This window comes from Aquarana catesbeiana, linkage group LG09, assembly GCF_042186555.1.
Source record: "Aquarana catesbeiana isolate 2022-GZ linkage group LG09, ASM4218655v1, whole genome shotgun sequence".
Classification (NCBI taxonomy): Eukaryota; Metazoa; Chordata; class Amphibia; order Anura; family Ranidae; genus Aquarana; species Aquarana catesbeiana.
In genome coordinates, this window is record NC_133332.1 from 88,593,097 (window position 1) to 88,616,904 (window position 23,808).

The 23,808-nt window shown below is 43.3% G+C and overlaps 1 protein-coding gene across 1 annotated transcript; it reads left to right on the forward strand.

Moving 5' to 3' along the window:
* The first annotated feature begins 402 nt into the window (after positions 1–402).
* Positions 403–22,004, forward strand: LOC141107884 (mediator of DNA damage checkpoint protein 1-like). The gene is made up of 5 exons (XM_073598923.1): positions 403–471; positions 8,317–8,405; positions 14,691–15,131; positions 16,700–16,775; positions 19,556–22,004. Exons 2-5 carry the CDS (start codon positions 8,318–8,320, stop codon positions 19,614–19,616), a joined length of 666 nt encoding a protein of 221 aa, XP_073455024.1. The 5' UTR covers positions 403–471; position 8,317; the 3' UTR covers positions 19,617–22,004.
* Positions 22,005–23,808: the final 1,804 nt, after the last annotated feature.

Here is a 23,808-nt window from a genome sequence, read left to right on the forward strand (position 1 = left end):
GCAGCTGAGAAGGATTTCCTGCTAACAGAACAATAAACTGTACAGTCAGCTCCACATAACCGACAGCAGGGAGCTGAGGTAGAACTTCCTGAACACACACACAGCCCCCACATCCTACACAGGACAAGGGGCCCGCACCGCACATCTTCAAACAGCTATACTGAGAATGCACAAGACGGGCAACCATTTCCCCCTAGATCAATTAATCCCTTCCAACAAAACTTCTCTAGTGTTTGATCTTTCAGCTAACTTACAACACGAGAGCCAATCAGAAGCAAACTTTCAGCGAACTTATAACGCAAGAGCCAATCAGAAGCAAACTTATAACGCAGAAGCCAATCAGAATGGAGGAATTTAGAGCCACGCAGGGGGATAAAAGGACAGGAGGGTTGACCAATCAGAGTGTGCTGGTTGGTAAAGGGGCGGGAAGAAGGTCCTGCGTGTATTGGAGCAGCGGGAGAGAGGCGGGATGTGAGCTGAGTTGATGTGTATACAATGTTTATGTACATGTAGTGTGTCCCACGTGTGCGGCGGCTGTGAGCGTTCATGTACCGGGGGGACGGACTGCTGGGCACTGAACACAGTAGAGCAGACGAGGAGTGTGCTGGGGGAGGGGCTGATCATTCCATGCATTCAAGTTTCCTGAGATGTCTGTCTGTATGATTACAGGGGTGACTGGGGGTGCTGTAATGATCAGATGACTCTCATTGGTTGAGACTTTCCCAGGTTCTGAAAATGTGGGGTCTCTATTGTTTATGGGTGAAAACATTGATAATTCGACCCCCTATGGCTCCGTCAGAGCGATACATTGGTGCAAACTCTTCACATGGTTTATGATGTGTGGGCGCCCCATCAGAATTCTTCTGTCTTATCCTGACAGACTTAGAGACCATGTTCTAAATATTTCTGACATAACTAATTACTATTATGGAAACCTTCTCGTCTGTATGCTTTTCCGACACACCAAAACCAACGCATGTTCTGAAGCAAGTACAAGACGGAAGCTACTGGCTATTGAACTTCCTTTTTCTAGTCCTGTCGTACGTGTTGTACGTCACCGCGTTCTGGACGGTCGGACATTGGTGTGACCGTGTGTAGGCAAGACCGCTTTAGCAGAATTCCGTCGGAGAAACCTTCAGAGTTTATTCCGACGGCAAAACCGGTCGTGTGTGTGTGCGCGGCATTACAGTTCTCATCCAAGTCATGCCTGGAATGTGAATGTTCTGAGAGACCATTAAAGGCTAAGTTCACCTTTTTGGAGATAAAAATTATACATGTGAATTTGCTCAAAAAATGTGCATTTGTTAGATTCCCCCCAAGATCCTGAAAAGCATTGCACCCCTGATCAGTGGATCGCAGGTGCAGTGTCAGGATTCTGCACATTCTTCCTCCAGCTTTCTGCCTATATCCCTGTATGGGCTTTCTATTAGAAAGCTGGAGGAAGTGTTTTCTTTGATACTGATTAGGGATGGAGGTGTGTGTGGTTCAAGAGCCTTCACTTCCTTGTATCTGACACCTAGTGGTCAAGTCACCATATACCACATTGCACACACAGCTGCTGAAACTGTCTCTACTCTGAGCTGAATTGGTTCAGTGTGTTCTTCAGCCGACAGGTTGGCCGGTGTTTTGTTTGCACGGGAGCTGCGATGCACGCTGCATGCCTTCCCTCTCCCCTTCTTCCCACACATTATGGGGATGGGGGATTGGGTGGGCGATTTCACCGTGCATTGGCGCCACACCTTCCACTCCATGCGTGCGATGACTAGTGGGCGTCCCATCACGCAGGTGTGTGCTATTTCAGCTTGGCTGACACATGGTGAGTAGGTCCGGCTGCTGCCGTGCTGTCTCTCTCCTGTCATGCCAGTGTGACGCCGGATGGGACCCTGGCCGGTGGGCTCGCCCTACAGTTCCCCCTCAGTGACCTTTTCTCAGCAGTCCCATATTGCACTCCATTTTTGGTTCATACCCCATTAGGACCTATATGGGTAAATGCATAGCAAGCTCTTGATTTATTCTAAATTCCTCTATAACAAGCATTACTAATATTTCTTTACTCCAGTTTTCATTCATTTCTCCTGATTTCAGGAATTTCATCTCTTCCCTATTCTTACTATATGGACACCCTATTTTTTCATTCTGTTAACTTTGTTGATATGCGCCACAATTTACTTCTATACTGTGGTGATGGGTTTACTCTATATGACATTTCTTTTTATTGTATACAATACAGAAATCCCATCTACAGTTACAGCACGATTTTTCTATACACTTTTTTTTTTTTTTTTTTGGGGGGGGGGGGGACTGCGTGTGTGCTCCTGATCCATGCTTGGGTCCTTTCCTCAGCTCCCGTGCTGGACATAATGTTCTGGCTGACCCCCGGCAGGTGGTATCGCATGGCCTCGTATCAGCTCTTATGTGAGTACTTTCAGTTATGGCCGTTTATTTTGTTCATCATCTTTTAACCCCTCTACCCCTCCAGTCTGTGGTTATATTAAACTATAATGTTTTTTTTTTTTTTTTTTTTTTTTTATATCCCCTTTTATTGCTCTACCACCCTGACATAATGTTATGCCTACTCTATTTGAGGGACTGTGATGTATAATATTTACTTTGTGTCATGTTGGTGACTATCATTAATATGTATGTTGATACTTTGTATTTTATATGCTATTATGCGTTTATATGGGTTTGTCCATGCCCTATCTTTGGTCTAATAAAGAATACAATTTTTTACATATGTATATGGTTTTGTCTGGCTCTACCCCACGCACCTCATCTAAAGTCCCCCCCCCTCTTTTTTGCAAAAGCAACCAGAGATGGAGGCGCAATATTCCCCTGTTGCGTCTCATTTAAAATCCCAAGTATTCCCCTTTTTTCTTTGAAGTGTTAACAACAAGCCGTTTGCTGCGGTGGCAGACGGGACTTGTATTTTCGTCAGATTGAAAGATATGTCGCCAGCACAGCAAGGATTTCTGAGATGGCTTCTGAGAGGGTTTATTGAAACAATTACATCACAACGTAAAGTAGAAATGTTTTGAGGGCCACTTAGGACCCCTTCTTCAGGTGTGATTGCTGTGACGAATGAATGATGTGGTTGTGTGGGAGGGAAAGGAACCCCCACCCGCTCTCAACAGGAGCCTGTTTACAGCTTTAAATAAATAGGTTTAGTTCCGCTTTATTTTTTATTAAAGTGTTACTAAATGACCTTTTTAGGCAAGGTTTTATGCACCGCAGAGCTGCCAAAGAAGGCGGACATGCTGCAAGGTTAAGCAGCCCAAATGCTGTGGAATGTGTCATGTGGTATTTGTCAAGTGGTGGGCGAATGTCTAGTTGGCACCGGCCAAACGGCAGCTCTGTCTGAACAGTGACTTTCCCTTCTCCATCACCTTAGGTCATGCAGCCAGTGCCCTGGCATTGCTCATGTGAGCAGCTAAAGGCCAAGATCACTGATTCAGTTCTTTTGCACCCTTTATCACATGTTGACTCGGCCTCTTGGCTAAGATCAAGTGTAGTATCTGTTCTTATCAGTTTCCAGAGGAGGCGTTGTGTTACTCCCAAGAGTGGGGAGGGCACATGCAAATCTAATGGTGTCATTGCACCTGGAAGGGTGGTTTCGGTAGTGGCCAGCGTCTGGGTGCCCTTAGAGACATCAGAGGGGGTCTAGTCTGAGCTGTCCGGGAGGTTGCTTCTGGTGAGGATGGGTGCTGCATCAGGTCTGGCCTTAGGCCGGGTGTTTTTCTGGCTGGTGTTGGTGTGGGTGCTGTTCCTGTCAGCGTCCGGTGGAGGAGCTGGCGTCACCTTGGTAAGAGACGGGGCGGTGCCATACAAATCTGCCGGATGATTGGGGGGCCTGGAAGGGTTAGTACCGGTGGAGGCTCTTATTGCTGAGGGCAGCTCTCCCTGAGAAAAACCTTGAAGGGCTCTCTATCTGGCAGGGACGGAGGGCTGCACTGATCCGGTCGGGGGGTCGAATTGGGAACAAAGCTTATGGTGTATGTGCCCCTGGAGTGGCAGTCCAGGGGTGCCGTACAATCACTGAGTGAGGGTCACTTTGATTTATGGCACCACAGTCCCTGCACCATATACACAGGGTTTTTTTTTTTTTTTTTTTCTTTAAGCACCTGCCTCTTGGGCCGGGCCTTTTGGCTGGGACCGGAGGAATTTTTTATTCCTGGCCGGAGGGCCTGGCCATTGTATTACACAATGGCCACCTTTTCAAACTCCTCTCCACTTCCTTCCCCACTTTATTTTATTTATTCCTATGTGTCACTTTTTGTATTTGTACACGGTTTGTTGCACTGGTAGGGTGTAGGTCCTCGGGCCTGCCCTGAAAGTCTTGGGAGGGGGTGGACATGGCCTTTTGGCTTAGTTCGCCCCTCTCTCATGGGTTCTCCCTTCGGGGGAGCCCCATCTAGTACTTGGGTGGGTCTATTTCGGCAGACCCTCCAGAGAAAGTGGTCTGTCTGGTTTCGACCAGATGGACCAAAGTGTAAGTACCCTTGTCCCCGTCAGGAGCCTAATACCCTGGGGGATTCAGGGCAAGGCCCTCAGATTTTAGAGGGCTTGTGTACACCCGTTACACATTTTTGTGTCACCTCTTTATGTGTGCACATTTTTTTGGCACCGGGTGAAGTTTGAGTTTCACAAGCCATGGGCTTTAAAAAAAAAAACAAAACCATGTTGACTCAGAATGATTCTAGGCCAGCTTTCCATGACCAGGAGTTCCTTTAGCATGAAAGAAGTACCAGGGTGGATTTGATTTAAATCACTAGTAAAATGGCTTGATTTAAATCATTTTTTTTCAAGTCATCTCCCAGGGCGGCACATCTGAGAGATGAGAGGCTCCTCCCCACAGGAAACACAATCAATCAACAGCTGTTTTAAGTCCCCACCCTTCCCCTTGATCCTCAGTTTTTGATTGTGTTTCTCCCTACACAGCGAAAGTGTGTGTGTGTGTGTGTGTGTGTGTGTGTGTGTGTGTGTCGTCCCCCCCCCCCCCCCCCCCCCCCCAACTGACCCGAAGCCTGGGGCTGGTGGTCTCCCCCTGGGAGCCGGACCAAATGCCTGGGAAGCCTCTGGGTCTGGCAGGATATATTTATCCTTCCTGGGGGGTTCCCCTATCCTTTCCTCAGGGGGGACAGCAGAAACTGGAAGAGCCTCTGGGTACAGTGGTGTCCCCAGAACTTCAGGGGCCTTTATCCTGTCTGTCCCCCCCCCCCCCCCCCCTTACCTGGCCGGGCATCCGTTCAGACGGAGGTGCTGGCCATCGGTTCTTTCCAGGGGGATTGTATCCCCTCACTCCTGGGCCCCTGGTAGCTCGCATGGGCTACTGGGGAGGGCGCCGCCTGAACGACCCGCGTACTTACCTAGGAGGCAAGGCTGAGAGTCAGCGTCAGCAGGAGCAGGCGACAACATACTCCTTTCGAGGAGGCACCAGTTCACTATGGTGGATGTCTGCCTAAACCACCTCAGATGGGAATGAGGAACGTACGGCATTGCGCCCCCCCCCCCCCCCATGTGTATATACTGACTGGTACAGTGCAGGACACAGCCTAACCTTGCAGCTCCCTACAGGGACAGAAGTTGGGGGGCACTTTGGTGGCTATCCTTGCGTGTGGACCATAAGGATGGAAAAGCAAGCCCGGTGGCTGTGGCAAAAGGGGAAGGTGACAACGGTGAGTACTTTCCTTTACCTTGGGAATTTAGCTGCAAAATCCCCAATCCCAGCGAGATGGTTTCTGGTCATTTTGAGATGATCTCCCCTGGGGTCTGGATTCAAATAGCCCAGAAGCTTTTGCTAAAAACACCAGCCACAGCTCCCTCTTACATCAGAGATGCTGTATGGTGGACAATGGTGCAGAGGAGCGAGTGTGCCTAAACCACCGGTGTGCTGCCCTGGAAGATTTCCTAGAAAGACAGTTACCGGTAAGTTACAAGTACTTTTTAAAGAGCAACTATCATCTCTGTCCAACAGCTGTTCCTTCTCTGACCTGCCGTTGACTCACCGACAGTCCAGTCCCTTTCACTTTCATGGGACGGCTGGTGTGGCAGTAACACAAGGTGTGGGATCTAAACAGCAGCAGGTGAGTGGATGCCCGCTAATGGGCACTGCCATGATGGATTTGAAATGACAGGTGCTCTTTAAATGTAAGGACTCATTCTTGCTGGTAGATAGAATCTTTAATATTTGCCAACAAATGAAGGTTTCCTATTTAGAAGAATAAGCTGTCAGGTTAGTAAAACAGCAATATCAGAACTGATTTGCATCACACATAGTTGAACTACTCAAATTCTTTTATTTAATTAAAACAATAACTTTATTGCATATTCTTGTATTTGCTTAAACATCAATGTTTAGTAACTGAAGTGCATAAACAAAATGCCTTTGAAAAAACAGACAAAAGAACTGAATATATCAGCTGGGTCCACATAGAAAAAACTTCCTTTCATCACGGCACGACGTCTTATGATGTTTCATTGGGGCCACCAGGCCGTGCATCTTTGTTGCATCGCTTGCACTTTGAACGCATACCTGCTTTACCCATAGAGTAACTTCATTACAGTATTCCCAAACTGGGTCTCTTTTATGGCCTGCTGCCATTTTGCTCCTCAAGGGAGGAATAAAGCACTTCAAGCTATGTGCAGTAAAATCACAAGGTTTATAAGCTGCTTAGAAGGTTTCACTTTAATTTTTACTGCTTGCCCTTCCTCTTCACACTTAGAAAAAAAAAAAGCCATACTTCTCTTTTAAAGCGGGGGGAGGGTGTAACGGGTACCTGGTTTTTGGCAGGTACCGTTCCCCACTTCCAGAGACAGCGATGTCTTTCCGAAGTACGTCCGCCCTCCTCCTTCCATGGGCCAATTAGAAAGCTCAGCACGCTTCGCTCTTGTGCAGTAGGGACCCGGCTGTTACCAGGAATGGTGGCCGCTGCACCAGACAGCCGATCCGAAGATCAGCTGGGGTGCCTACATCGCGGGCTCCCTGCACAGGTAAGTGTCCATATATTAAAAGTCAGCAGCTACAGTATTTTGTAGCTGCTGACTTTTAATTTTTTCGTGGGGGGTCTGGACCTTCTCTTTAAGTACTGTATCGGCATTCCTTCCGCTGACCGCCAAACCATGAATGAGCCCTCAATGTAGTGTTTGGTTGCTGTGGACTTTTTTTTTTTTTTTTTTTTTTTTATACAGTAGGACATGTTAATTTGTGTGGAATGGACCTCTTTTTGATCATTACCCATAAAGTTATGCTTATACAGGTTTCTAAAAAAAAAAAAACATTTTATCTTATCTAATGTTAGCAGGCTTATGTCATATCTAAATATCCTTGAATAGCATTATATAGAGGTTATATTTAGCTATGTGTATTATGCAGACATTTATGGTGTTGGGCTAGGTTCACATTCCTGCTACGGATACGCCCTTGTTCCCACAGCCGCAACCACCCGCTCAGAAAAACGCAGGAGATGGGTGCGGATGCCATTAATCCTAACGGCATGCTGCATGCACTGAAAATTGCTCCTGCACTGGGAACTGCACTACACTTGCTGCTCTTATGCGAGCTACAATTCCAGAGATGGTGCAGGGACCTTTTCCCTGTGTTTCAGGAGGCACGGCAGCCCATTCAAATGAATGGGCTGCCGTGCCCGCGCAAAACAAGGCTTGCAGAACCAGATCAATGTGAACCTATCCTTACACAGAATAGCATGTTTTCAGGTATTTCTGAAGTTTGATTAAAAGGACTGGTCATGTGTACACAGTGGTGATGTCAACAAAAAGTTGTTCCTTTCAACAAAGCAAAGGTAATACCTGGTAATATCACCCAAAATCTAAGATCATCACCTTTTTAGTTTGTTACTTTACCACAGTAGACTATGACTTTTACAGCAAGGACTGAGCAAATCTTGGCGTGTTCTAGGTGTTTGCATTCTAAAGTGTCACCAGGGCACATGGGCGCTCAGAAGCTAAGCTGACTTATAGGCACTATGAAGTGGTTGCTTTTGGTAGCAGTTCAGTAACACTGAAGACACTTCAGGTTTACTTGTGCTTTAGTGTTCTACAGTGAAAGTTCGTTGAGGCGCTACTCAGATTGAATGAATGGCACTGCAGGCCAACAACACACGTAACTGCATTACTGTGATGCAGCAGTGTGACTTTTACCTTAAAGTCTAAAACCTGTACCTGAAGGCAGCACAATATCTTTCCATATCAGCATGGGTATTACCTTAGACATGTTCTAAACCAGTTCTCTTTGATGAATATGAATTGCTGTCTATGTGCTCATTGTACCCTAAGACTAAAATTGACTTTGTTTTCTAGAATGGATCTGGCACAGTGCCTGGCTTGGGAAGGTTACAGACCTGTCGGAAACCTGCATATGTTTGCTGGGCCTCGTGGACCTGCACAGGGTGAGTGTGGGATCCCTAAGTACATGGCCCAGAGGTTGTACATGAAGGATTGACCAAAACATCATCTGGCCATGGGCACCCTGTATTAATGTTTCTCTTGAGCTCTCAGCCCTAATGCAAACAGGGATGGTGGATGTCTGACGAAGTGGATGTTTCCAAGCAAACATTTGCATGCAGATCACCCTAGGTTACACCCGCATGTGATATTGAGGCACTATGATTGACATAACTCAAATTCAGTGAATGAGAGTGTGGGCCAGGGACAGTAAGTAAGGCTGGGGAAGAGAGCTATATGATACTGGATGTCCTTCAGCCAGGAAATGAGGTAAGTTCTATCTGATTTGCTGCAGCTTCTAATGCATATACTGAATCTCACAATGTACAGTGAAAGCAGTTTCAGTACGTGTGGGGAGCCTGTACATCTGTGCAAAACTAAAGGTAAAGCTGGGGCCCAGCTTTAACGTCTGTTTTTAATTTTGGATGTAGTAGCAAAGGGGAGATCCACCCTTTCTATTTGTCCTGGTGACAATTGTCACTGAAACAAACAAAAAAAATAAGGGAAATTCAGAATATTGAAAATTGTTGCACTGTCCCTTTTTAATTAAACAAGTGAAAAAACTCATCAAAAACTTGCAAACATTTAAACCAAATACACTTTTGATCCAGTAATAAATATCAGCAGTGCACCTTTAAAGCCAAACCTTTTCAAAAGTTTAGATTTAAAAAAAGTCCACATTTGTTGTGAATAAACCTGATCCACTCAGCAAGCTGTGTCCGCTTCAGTGTTCCACCATTATAATGCACTCCAACTCCTTACCAAATGGATACGACTTCTCATGTATGAGGTCCTCAGTGCTTTGACAGTGCCTCTTGAATATTAAAACAGGAGTAGAAATATCCACGCTCTCTAAGTTGACAATACTGCATTAAAAAAAATGTGTAAATACACACTAGCAGCCAGAATAATATTGTTGATGACAATATGAAGTAAATGCAAAGAGTCCATATTTAGCGCTGAAACCATATATGCATTAAGTAGGTAGAATCCAGGGGAGATGGTGGGTAGAAGAGACAAGACCCTCGTGCCAACTTCAGGGAATCTATCATCACACCACGGTGCATACAAATATTGCTCTTACCAGATGGCAGATGAAAACCACATGCAAGCATAAATGCTAAAGAGGTCTCCAACTCTCAGCATGAACTGCTCTCCCACGCTGCAGATAATGCAACCGCTCCCCTTCTCCAAGATTCAAAGACAAATCTCTGTGCGGGATCCAGCTGTCACAGAATACTCTGCTTGATCATCCATTAAGGGAAATACGCCCAAAAAAATGAATATACAGTGCCTTGCAAAAGTATTCACCCTCCTTGTCTTTTTACCTGTTTTGTTACATTACAGCCTTTAGTTCAATGATTTTTTAATCTGAATTATATGTGATGGATCAGAACACAATAGTCTAAGTTGGTGAAGTAAAATTAGAAAAATGTATACATAAAACTATTTTTCAGAAATAAAAAAACTGATAATTGGCATGTGCGTATGTATTCATCCCCTTTGTTATGAAGCCCATAAAAAGCTCTGGTGCAACCAATTACCTTCAGAAGACACATAATTAGTGAAATGATGTCCACCTGTGTGCAATGTAAGTGTCACATGATCTGTCATTACATATACACACCTTTTTGAAAGTCCCCAGAGGCTGAAACACCTAACTAAGAGGCACCACTAACCAAACACTGCCATGAAGACAAAGGCACTCTCCAATCAAGGGACAGTGTTGTTGAAGTACAAGTCGGGGTTAGGTTATATTAAAAAAAAAAAAAAAATATCCAAATCTTTGATCATCCCTAGGAGCACCATCAAATCTATCATAACCAAATGGAAAGAACATGGCACAAAAGCAAACCTGCCAACAAATGGCCGCACACCAAAACTCATGGACCGGGCAAGGAGGGCATTAATCAGAGGCAGCACAGAGACCTAAGTTAACCCTGGAGGAGCTGCAGAGTTCCACAGCAGAGACTGGAGTATCTGTACATAGGACGAGAATAAGCCGTACGCTCCATAGAGTTGGGTTTTATAGCAGAGTGGCCAGAAGAAAGCCATTACTTTCGGCAAAAAACAAAATGGCACGTTTTGAGTTTGCGAAAAGGCATGTGGGAGACTCCCAAAATGTATGGAAGAAGGTGCTCTGGTCTGATGAGACTAAAATTGAACTTTTTGGCCATCAAAGAAAACGCTATGTCTGGCGCAAACCCAACACATCACATCACCCAAAGTACACCATCCCCACAGTGAAACATGGCGTTGGCAGCATCATGCTGTGGGGATGTTTTTCAGCAGTCAGACTTGGATTGCTTTTTACAAGCGCAAACCATCCAACTTGAAGGAGCTGGAGCAGTTTTGGAGGAATGGGCAAAAATCTCAGTGGTAAGATGTGGCAAGCTCATAGACTTATCCAAAGCAAATTGGAGCTGTGATAGCCACAAAAGGTGGCTCTAAAAAGTATTGACTTTAGGGGGGTAAATAGTTATGCACATTGCCTTTTTCTGTTATTTTGTCCTATTTGTTTGCTTCACAATTTAAAAAAAAAAAAAAATCAAAGTTGTGGGCATGTTCTCCTAAATTAAATGATGCAAATCCTCAAACAATCCATGTTAATTCCAGGTTGTGAGGTAACAAAACACGAAAAATGCCAAGGGGGAGCTTTTGCAAGGCACTGTAAGGAAGAGCATCGTGAAGCACGTATGGGTATTGGTAAAAATGTATTGAAAGCATACTCGCAACAGAGTGGAAAAAAAACAAGCATTTAAAAAAGTTTGATAGCCACGGCTTGTAGCTTGCTTGTGTCCTCGTGGCTATAAAACTTTTTAAAATGCTTGTTTTTTCTACTCCATTTTTTTTTTTGGGTGTAATTCCCTCAATGGATGATCGAGCAGAGAATTCTGACAGCTGGATCTCGCACAGAGATTTGTCTTTGAATCTTGGAGAAGGGGAGCGGTTGCATTATCTGCAGTGTAGGGGAGCAGTTCATGCTGGGAGTTGGAGACCTCTTTAGCATTTATGCTTTCATGCTGGTTTTGATCTGCCATCTGGTAAGAGCAATATTTGTATGCACTGTGGTGTGATAATGCATACACTGAAGATGGCACGAGGGTCTTGTCTCTTCTATTCACCATCTCCCCTGGATTATACCTACTTATGCATATCTTTTCAGCGCTGCATATGAACTCTTTGCAGTGACAATTGTGATACGATACTAAAGCTGCTATATATGTGAACAGTGTGAAGATAAACAGTATGAGAGGGTGTTAAAAAAACCCAACATGGAACAGCTGCACCATTAGACTGGTCTTAAACATTAAATAACATAGTATTTTGAGAACATGATGCACTTATTCCAACATACCATAATAGATATAATTGCACAAAAAATCCCCTAGATCAGAAAATAAATAAAATAAAATTATATAGAAAATCTCAATCTGTATGTATAAAGTCCTCTTTAGTAGGTTAATAGTGACTTCATAAAGTGTCCGTACAATGCTCCTCCAATACAGGGAATTATACTATGATGTGCGCCACCACCGGGGGCAATACCCACTCACCTTGAGGAGCAACCCACAGTGTGGTTCAGACCTGCTGCTATAGGTAAGTATCCAGGCTATCCTCCGGTGCATAGTAAACCACTGTCCCGGAATGGCTGCATTTACACCTGAGCATTTTCAGCTCATAAAATGCCCAAGCAAAATCCCATTCATTTCAATGGCACCTGTTTACATCTGAGCGTTTTGTTACCTGAAGCAAAACCCTATAATAGCGCTAAGCTCAAAAAAGAACATGAGCTTCTTTGGGGCAGATTACAGGCATTTTTCTGCCTTTTACATTGGTGACATGGACAAAAACATGGTAAAATCACGTGATTTTGAAACGCTCAGGTGTGAATGCAGCCTCAAAGTGAAAAAAGGAAAAAACTTTAATCGCGCAAACATATAAAGTGTGGATTTTTTTTAATATAACAAAATTACACTCACATATTGTCTTGTATATTGCATTAAATATAAGGCAAATCGGGGAGATGCAAAGCTCTCCTCACTGCTACTACAGGGTTGCTGAGACACCGGAAGTGACTTCACCGAATACACCCGATGCGTTGCGTCACAGATCATGTGACTTCTTCAAGGAATAATCCTTGCAAATCATGCAATATACTAGACAATTGAATATGTGAGTGGAATATTGTTATATTCAATAAATCCACACTTTAATACATGTTTGCACAATTACTTTTTTTTTTTTTTTTCCGCTTTGAGCCATTCCGGGACAGTGGTTTTCCATACACTGGAGGATATCCTGGATACTTGCCTACAACAGCAGTACTGAACCGTCTAAAGACCATATATTTTGAAGGCATGGTTTGACCCATTGAGGGTCGCTCCTTAAGGTGAGCGGGCATTGCACCCGCTGGTGGAAGTGGTGCCACGTATCACCGTATAATTCCCTGTATTGGAGGAGCACTGTACAGACACTTTAAGAAGTCACTATTAACCTACTAAAGTGGACTTTATACGAACAGATTGATATTTATTTTCTAATTTTGATTTTATTTTATTTTTTCTGATCTAGGGGATTTTTGTGCATCTATATCTATTATGGTATGTTGTATGTTGGAATAAGCACACCATTTTCCCAAATGGCTAACTCTTTGCAGTGCCTCTTGAATGCCACCGGAGCCCACAGTAAATTTTTTTTTTTTTTTTTTTTTTTTTTTGAAGAAACAGCTGCTTGGTTCACCATATCAACACTGATGTTCACCAATCCAAAATATTATAGTTGTCACCAGAAAAGGAATGGAGGTTTAAATATTCCTGTGGGGACAAGCAAAGCACACACTGCTCTAGGTGGATTTCGCATATACTTTTTCCACTGCTCTTTCATTCCAATCCGAGGGTGCCCGCTCAGCTTGTCACCCATCAGTCATCCAAGGGACAGGTCCAGGACAGCCTCACACCTAATAAGCTTTTTATTAAAGAAAATGGACTTTACATATCACATAATGGAGTGGGGAGGCAGGAGATCCTAACGTGTTTCACACTTAATCACAATTCTAGTGGAGACACCTATTCCTGTGACAACTTTCTAAAAGGGTGTTTCCCTCCATTTTTAGGTTTCTCTCTGTTGCTTCTTCAGGGCAGGACATAAATGAAATCTCCCCAGCAAGATGCATTCAGCATTGTGCAGCCAACACAGAAGCAATTACATGCAGATAGGAAGTGTCTGAAATAGGCTGGACTAGAGCAGCAGCATAGAAATGAAATACTAAAAGGACAAACACAACATTTTATTAAAGTGTAATTTGTTTATTACAGTGCTTTAGCGAAATTAAAGTGGTTCTAAAGCCTCAGGCTGGGTTCACACTAGTGTGAATTGGTTGCAGGTTTCTCTGCATCTAATTTACATGACAGGAGCCGGTTCACGTATTTCTGGGGTGGCTGCGGAGCGGATTGCACAGAGGTCCTGTACGTCTTTGGCTCAGTTTCAGGGAAAAATTCGGCCCTGATTTGTCCCTGAAACGGAGAACAGGGATGCATCGGACCCCTGTTGCGAGCCGCATGTGGCTTAGATGTGAACCCAGCCTCATGTAATTATTTTTTTTTTTTTTTTTCCCTTACTGCATTATATAAAAAAAACTGCCTGTGCTGCACAAGAACATCACCCCCTCCCCTTTATTCTGATCTGCATCCGATCCAGTGACGTGCACAAGAGCAGTGGATCTTGCGGCTGTCTCCTTCCTCATTGGGCTGATTAATAGCAGTGGCAGCCATTGGCTCCTGCTCCTGTCAATCAAACGTCCACGAGGGATTGGGGGACGGGCCGAGTTGCCCAGTCTGTGTCAATAAACGCAGACTGGACTGCTCGGGAGCGAGCATGCAAGACACTTTCCCTGGGGGAACTTGCCAAAGAGGAGGAGCCTGGAGCGCTAGCTGGGGACCCCAGAAAAGGATGATCAAGGCTGTTCTGTGCAAAATCATTGCACAGAGCAGGTACATATGACATGTTTGTTTTTAGTCTAAAAAACCTGAAAGGTTTAATATCACTTTAATTGCACCCAGTTGGGGTTTAGATCAACTTTAAAGTTTTTTACACCACAGAAATATCCTTCACAGTTTGCATATTTCTAAAATGACAATGATTGCATGTTGTGTCCATTTTAGATGGAGTGTGGGGTGTTTTTTTTTTTTTTTTTTTTTTCTGACCCCACTTTTACATTGTGTTTACAGATTTCCCCATCTACCCAGGCTCCAATGTCATTGGGCGTGACTCCACTTGTGATATCACCCTGCCATCTCAGTCTGTGTCAAAGAAACATGCCGTCTTGTATGTTACTGGGGACTGTCATACCATCTATGACAATGGCAGCCTGAACAAGACTTGGCGCAGCAGGGTGTCCCTGGAGCCAGGTTTACCTTACTCTTTGTCTAATGGTGACTTTTTGCTTTTCGCTAATGTGGCTTGTCGATACACCATACTGAAAAAAATTGAGGTGGAGACTACCATAGCAGAGGAGAGCGGGGATGACACTATGTTGCTACCTGGAACGCCGGCACCGTTGACTTTTGAGAAAACTTCAGACGCAGCTATACGGCTGATGGTGCGCAGTGCTGTGCTAGCGAGGGACTCTGATGAGGAAGTATGGAGAGGGTGGAGTGATGGCGGTGAAGGTAAGGGGCAAATTATTATAACAAACCCGCATTTTCAAAGGGGTAGTCAGCAGTAACTAATTATCTCATGTGAGAGGTCTCCTTGTAACCGATTTGTGGCTGCCATCTGTAAATGAAATTTCCTTGGAACAAAGCCCCATGCTGTGGGAACGTTTAATTTACATTCCCTTTCACAGCTAGGAGCATGCAGCTGTGTACATTGCTAGCTGTGAGACCGCACTGCCAGCGAGAGGTGGGCTTCACTGGTAACTATCAGGACCTAACCAGATCATGTGATCACTCTTACAGCAATGACTTGGTGACCACATGAGTTTTGTTTGTAAACAAACCTATGTTGCTCCAGTTGCATGCAAAGACAAATACTTTTTTTTTTAACCACTTGAACTCTGCGTTTTACCCCCTTCATGACCTGGGATTTTTTTTGCTTTTCAGGACTGTGCTACATTAATTGGCAATTGCATGGTCATGCAGCACTCTAAACAAATTACATTTTATATAATTTTTTTTTCGCACAAAGTGCTTTCTTTTGCTGGTATTTGATCACCACTGTTTTTTTGTTTATATAATAAAAAAAAAAAAAACTAGGACAATTTTGAAAACCTTTTTTACATTCTGTTATAAAACATCCAATAAAAAAAATCTAATTTATTCATAAATTTAGGCCAAATTGTATTGTGCTACATGTCTTTGGTTAAAAAAAAAATCCCAATAAATGTATATTTATCAGTTTGTGTGAAGTTATGGCGTCTACAAACTATGGTGTAAATCCTGGGATTTACGAAGCTATAGATTCTATACTGTAATGGCAGTCATCAGTGACTTGTAGTGACTGTGATAGGCTGGCGGGGAATGTGGCACTAACAGACGCAATCTAGGAGGGTTAGTAACTAATACTGACGTCGCTTGTGACACTAATACAGTGATAATATTGTACACTGACATTGTACTAATGATACTGGCTGGGAAGAGGTTAGCATCTAAAGGCAATCAAGGGGTTAACTGTGCCTAACAACAATGTACAATGTTCGCTGCTTTTACTTTCTGATCTGGCTGTGTGTGGGGGTTTTTTTTTTTTCTTTGTTTTTCAGTGAGAAGAAACGGTCAGATCACTGTTTCTATGTACACAGATTTCTATGCGTTTGCAAACACAGAACTGTGTGTGTGATTGGTCACAGCTGGTCACCTGATTTCAGCCAAACTCTATGCGCCCCAACCCTGGAAGGCCATCATGTATGTGATTGTGCCTGTACCTGCCGCCCACTCGCAGTATATTTTACTGTGAGTGTTTGGCAGATAAGTAACCGCTTGCAGATCAACCCTGCTGTGCTGGATCACATACATGTACGTGATCCACCACTGCCAACTAGGGGGTGTATGTGCCACTGTGACTGTGCTGTCATTCACTACAACACAAGCCGATCAGCGGTTTCTGGCCAATTTATGATTGCAGGAACGAAATTCGCTCTGTGGGTGGACTTGCTTTATAATATAAAGTTTACATTTGATTCTGCTTAACTTTCTCCTAGTTAATCTTGTAACAATGCCTTTCTCAATGATTGCAAATTTAGGAGGATCCAAAGATGCTCTTAGAACATCAAGACCTGCAGCTGGAGCCCTTTTCTCTCCTGATGTCGTGCCTGAAAGGTGAGAAAACATTTTTTGTTTCTTACTGGTGTTCCCATAAAGGTTCCTTCAGGACTACTCCTGGCTTTATTACTAACAGATAAATTACCGGATAAATAAATGGTTTATTCAAACTTTCAGAAACCCTTTATAAAGGGAGAGCAGGTGCTTGTGATAAAAAGCATTCAGGAAGCTTATGCTGGCTATAAACCTTACTACCTAATGGTACAATCTACTTTAAATCTTTCAAAGACTATGTAGTCCAAGTGGATAATAATGGTAAAGGCACATTGAATTAGAATTGTTTTGTAATGTTCAAATGTTACAGAACAAGCCCAGCTGAATGTGTCTAATACATATAAAGTGATTTTGGCAAATGAAAACATTCAAAGACAGGTAGTAGGAAGGCTTTCCTGACTGTAAATCATTTGGATTGTTTAGATAGATAATTCACTACATGGCTTATGGTAGATATAAAGCAGATTGCATAGTAATGCGTGTCCATCTGTTAACCACTTCAATACTGCACCATAGCTGAAAGACGGCTACAGCGCGGCTGTCTCATTCTGAGAGGATGTCCATGGATGTCCTCTCGGAACCGCGCACCCCCTGGGGCGCGCTCTGTGATCGCTGTGCCCAATCGCGGTAAAGGGCCAATCACAGCGCCCATTTACCATGTGATCAGCTGTGTCCAATCTCAGCTGATCACATGTAAACAGAAAAGGAGAGGGGCCTCTAAGTGCAGACGTTCAGATAACTTTATTACATCAAATAGTTGGCAACTCCCATTTAGCTAGTATAATGAAGGCACATCAATAAAGTATTATGGGGAGGCTGTCAGCAGTGATCGTTATCGGGAATGCCATCTCAAGCCAGTATAGTCCAACTCGATACCAGGAAGATGGCCGAATGATAAGATCCCAGAGTGAGGGCTGAGGGGCTTGTGGAGTGAGGCGTGAAGTCACTGGACCAGATGCATTATCAAGTTTGACAAAGGAGTGCGTTTTCCACAAGTCCCGCAGTGTGCATGCTCAGGAACGCGTTGCAACTGGTCAGCTGGGGCTGAGGCGCTCGTGGAGCCCGGTGCAAGACCGTCACCACGTCTTGCACCGTGCTCCACGAGCGCCTCAGCCCCAGCTGTGAGATCTATACTGGCTTGAGATGGCGTTCCCAATGATGATCAGTGCTGACAGCCTTCCCTGTGATACCTTATATATGTGCCTTCATTATACTAGTTAAATGTGAGTTGTCAGCTATTTGATGTAATAAATTTATCTGAATGTCTGCACTTATTGGCATCTCTTTTCTCTTTTTTTTCTATAGTTCTTATTGGAACCCACTTCAGGTCCCGCACTGGGGCTGCTACTTGTGAAAGACTTTCTTTATACCTGGAAAGTCTTTTGGGGTTATTTACTAAAGGCAAATCTGCTTTGCCCTACAAGTGCAGTCTCTGTAAATCCAGGGGGGACATACAAGGAACATTTTAGCTTGCACATGATTGGATGATAAAAACAGCAGAGATTCCCCTCATTTCAGATCTACCCCTTAAATTTACAGCGACTGCACTTCCAAGTGCACCTGTAGTGCAAAGTGGATTTGCCTTTCGTGAATAACCCCCTTTTGTGTCGCATGTTCCACAGACAATTGCATGTTTTTTGTGTGTTTTTTTTTTTTTTTTTTTTTTTTTTTTTTTTTTTTTTTTTACTTTGCATAGATACCGTATTTGGGAGCATTTGCTCTCCATTAGAGCTTCTTATAACATTGGACTATTCAGGTGTTTGCTTAACCGCTTCAGCCTCGGACCATTTGGCTGGCCAAAGACCAGAGCACTTTTTGTGATTCAGCACTGCGTCGCTTTAACTGACAATTGCACGGTCGTGCGACTTGGCTCCCAAACAAAATTGACTCCCCCCCCCCCCCCCCCCCCCACAAATAGAGCTTTCTTTTGGTGGTATTTGATCACCTCCTGCGGTTTTTATCTTTTGCGCTATAACAAAGTGTCAATTTTGAAAAAACGTATTTTTTACTATTTGCTATAATAAATATCCCCAAAAAATAAACACTTTTTTTTCCCTCAGTTTAGGCTAATACATATTCTTCTACATATTTTTGGTAAAAAAAATCGCAGTAAGCGTATATTGATTGGTTTGCGCAAAAGTTATAGTGTCTACAAAATGGGGGATAGTTTTATGGCATTTTTATTATTTCATCGGCTCGGGGAGCGAGCGGGCGCCTCCGGCAGCGTGCACACGCCCCCCTAGTGCCCGTTTATCGATGTAACATAACAGCAATTCACACAGCCTAGCCATGTTACCGCAGTACAACTGCGGCAGCTGGTCGGCAAGTGGTTAAAGATCACTAGTTCTGCACTTTCTCGTTTATTGTCACATATAAACACTTGCCAGTAATGACACTGCTTTCCTCACATGCTGTCTGTGTGAGGAAAGAAAACACGATAACTGGCAAAGCTGTCGGCACACAGTTTACACTGATCAGTGCCACCTATTAGTGCCCATTAGTGCAGCCTCATCAGTGAAGGGGGGAAAAAAAAATAAAAATGTAATTTTGGGTACAGTGTTGTATGACCGCAATTGTCATTTAAACTGGCCGCACTGAAAGCTGGCCTGGGCAGGAAAAGGGTAAAAGTGTGCAGTATTGAAGTGGTTAAAGCACCAGCTGTAATCTTTAGGATGTGTTGGTTATGTGCTTCTTGGGATTTCTCTGGCCTTTGTCATACAGATCCCAAAATATTGCTGTCCTTCTATTAAAGGAATGCTAATTCTACTGTTTCCTCTTCCCAGTGATAAGGAGAATGATACATCCTCTTCCGGGACGCACTTCACCTATTCACCTGCCTTGTGACAGTGACACCGACAACCGTGGGACTCCCACAAAAGAAAGCTCCTTAATACCCTCTTCAATGGACAGATTCACCCCAGCAGCTGTGAAAGAATCAGCAAAGGAGGAAAGCAGTAGGTTGTTACAAAGATGAGAAGCCAGTGGGAGAAAAGACAGATGAAGAAAAAGAATTAAGCTCAGCGGGGAGAGATGTGGTCTTGGACAGTAGGCTTTTAGAAGGGAGAAAGGAGACACGCAAGGATGGAGCAGATGACCGATTACCTTGTGTAGGTGGGATGGTTGTACAAAAAGATACTCTAGACTCTGGTTTAACCTCCCTGGCGGTATGATTATTTCAGATTTTAGGTGCTGAAAGTGGTACCATTATTTTTCACAGAAATTTGCCATTTTATATTATAGGCCTGTAATTCTTAGGAATAATTCACTTAAATCTGTCCAAACAAGAATCTAGTAGATATCCCGGGTATGATAAAGTTTGAAAAACTAAATTATAATATAATAAATAACAAATAATTTAATAATAAAAAATATTCAATAATGTAATCAAATCAAACACTGAAATTTGCTCAGCTGCAGAATTGTCGCTTTTATTACTTTTAGTGTTTGGCGGATTTCCCCACAAATCATTATCACTCAATTCTGTGAGTGATTTTAATTTATTATCGCTGTTTTCTAGCTGGTCTGAAGCCACTTTTGATGTAAAAGGGACAGTTTTGGTTGCTATGGACAATCTCCAGTTTCCAGGCAGAAAGAACAGTTTTTATAATATAAAACTGCATACTGGACAGACCACTAGGGACAAAGGGGATGTTTAATTATTTGATACAGCACTGTAATCTGTAAGATTACAGTATACTGTGTGTGTATATATACTGTGTGTTTTACTTTTTGAATTTGCCGCCGAACTCCGTCCCCGTGCGCCGCAGGGAACGGAGCTCGGCACTGTAAATCGAGCGAGACACAGCGGCTCGCCGATCACAGCGGGGAGACATCGCAGGATCCAGGGGACAAGGTAAGTAAACTCTTCCTGGATCCTGCGATGCGATCCTGAGTCTGGCTCGGGGATACCGCTTTTGGTATTTAAAAATCCACCCCGAGCCAGACTCGGGAATACCGCCAGGGGGGTTAAAAGATGGAGGAACTAAAGCTATTAACCGCAGCAATAGTCATGCAGACAAACTTGAGGAATAATGCAGCAAATGATGAAACTCCTGGAGTGTCAACTAGCAGTCATTGTTTAAAGGTCAATGAAGATGAAACTTCAAGAAGGGATATTGCAGCAACTACTACAATTGAAAGTAATCCAGACAGTCACACCCAGAAAGAACAATAAACCAAAATCGTAAACCTTGCGCCTGCTCAAAGTTTAGCAACCAACACAACAAATTGATGCACATGTGATTTTGAACAAATTATCTAAGTGTAGCGCTTTTGTATTGCGTTTAAATAGCCTCAAATAATTTTAAATTCAATATTATTCAAGGTCTGCTTTCCTTTGGTGACATCTGTACTAGAGACATTGACATCTTCCTCCACATCCATGTCACTGTCCATGTGGATTCCATCTTTAGTCTCTTTTAACGGAACATCTGCAACGGAATCCGAGTCACCTTTCCTCACTTTTGTGCTGGAGACATCGCTATTGTCCTCTACATCTGTGTCACTGTCCAGATGGCATTGCGCTTTTTTTTTTTTTTTTTTTTTTTTTTTTCTCTCCCCCTCTTCCACAAGTTCTCTGTACTCTTGGTCAACCACCTTTCCATCAGATCTGATTATATCTGCATCTTCAACATCCATATCGCTGTCAATATCAAAGCCGGTAGATACATTTGTCCCTGAAACGGAATGTACTTTATGGACTTCATCAGAGTTCGCATTTCCAGTCTCCTGACATCTCTTTATCGTCCTCTACATCTGTATCACTGTCAATGTTAATTTCACCAACCTCTCCATGCTGTACAGCTGAGATTTTCTTTGTCCTCATCAACACTGGCGTCCCTATCCATGCGAACAGCATTAGCGGTTCCATCAACGCTACTTTGCTCTGGTGCTTTAACAAATTTGATTTCAAGGTCCTCTTCTTTTTTTTTTTTTTTTTTTTTTTTTTACTTTTACATCGGTTCCAGAAGTTGTAGGAACATCTTCATCAGAGTCTGTGTCACTGTCTAAGCAAAGGCCGGCTCCTACTTTTAGTTTTTCTTCTGTAGGTTTAAGGCTGTTCTTTCTCTTCCTGGAACTGTAAAAATTATATATAACTAAAAACAATGAACATTTCATGTAGTAAAATAATAAAGTCTCTAGTGATCTCAAAATTATATTTGCTTCCGTGTAGTGATTATTCACAGTCCATATTCAAAATAGGCAGTCCTGTTCACCTTGTGAATACCAATGAGATAGATGAAAGGTCATTTGTGATAGTACCACCACCCAAGTGAATTGCAGGCTTACCAGAGACCGTGAACCCAAAAGAACGTACGTTTTGAGTCAAATGTGCTTGTATTGCCCCAGGCAATGGAAACAGAGCCTTGAGGGTCCACACCGATGGAAGTCTGGAGTCATCCAGGGTTTAATGGTGGTATGCATCCAGGAAAGTTGGCCCATATAAGATGAGAAAAGGGGCCACATAGTGTAATTCCGTAAGCAGGAAAAATTTATTAAAATAGTAAACACTTACATTTTAAGTAGTAAAAAAGTGCTTTGGATAAAATACGGGTGGCAGTGGAGTCTTCCCGATGCGTTTCGTCTCAATAGACTTCGTCTGGGGTGCTCCTCCACTGCAGCCATACTCCCTAATAAAGACCCTGTGATGAGAATCCAGCTCTTACTTCGTTTGGCCATGCACTTCCGGGTTCTTTCAACCCGCGTGCGTTCCAAGCCTCCCTATTATGTTCCCCAATGCGTTCCAGCACCCAGAATTAATTCATATTTCCCCATACATATTAATATATCGTCCACAAATTAGTCTTATACATATTGGAGGGCCTGAACTCCTAATAAACAACAAATGAAAAAATAAAGAATTGCTGAAAAAGTGGCCATCTCCCATCTAAACATATTGTACGTCTGTTCTCCTGTGCTACGCAACATGACCTGCGTGTTAGATCACGCGGCCAAACGTGCGTCATGACGTCATAGCCCCGACGTGCGCTCCAAATACAATGGAACGCACGCTAGGAATGCCCGGAGGGGACGTGCGTTTCACGTCTCGATGTGGTGGCGAAACCCACAGCGTGACTCGACAGCCGCACATGTAAACAAAAGCCGTCAGTGGGGACACCAGGAAAATCTGCCCACAGACATTGTGAGCGGAGTCAACAGAGTGGGCAGGCACATACATCCATTATGTGTGCACTTTAACAAAATTGCCAATAGTCCGTCCGCAAATGGCTACAAAATGTAGTTTGGACATAAAAAAAGGCTCCAAATAGACTGTGTTAGATTAATTCAATCAGGTACATATAATCATATGGTGTTATGAATTATGGAAAAAATTGTAACCTTTTGGACATTGGCATTTTTTATACAATAAATATAATCCCGTCATCTGTGTTGTAACAAGAATAGATTCTCCACCAATATGTTGGAGGGGAGTAAATCTATTCTGACATCAAAAAAAATCTGACCTTTTTTTTTTATGCAATGGATACAATCCCTTGATCATGGTTGTAAGCTAGCTAGTGACCTGTGAAATGGAAGAGAGGATTTAAATTTGGTATATAAGATGGAATCTCTTCGGGTCACAGGGACTTGTTAGATATTGAAATTAACATCACATACTTTTTAAGCATTAAAATTAACATCGTGTGTGTGTGTAATATGTATATGATATACAGAATAGTTTCCAAATAACAAAGTGAGCTATCACCTTTGTGTTATGTTTTAAGAATCATTAATAAAGGAGTTGATATCCAATTCCATGTTCATGCCATGTGGAAAATGAGGCTGTAGCTCATATATCCAGAATGTTTCTAAACATCAGACCCCTCTGGTCAGGGCACCCACCCCCCTCCAAGGTGGAGTATACTTGTCTATGACGATGAATTGAGAACCCCTTGGGTCGCAGTTATGAGATTCTCTATAGTGTCTGGGGAAACTATGTTTAGGGTCCCTACCTTTTTAATTAGAGAGATATGCTCGCCTACTCTTATAGAGAATGTCCTTATTGTACGGCTGACGTATTGGTTGCGGCAAGGGC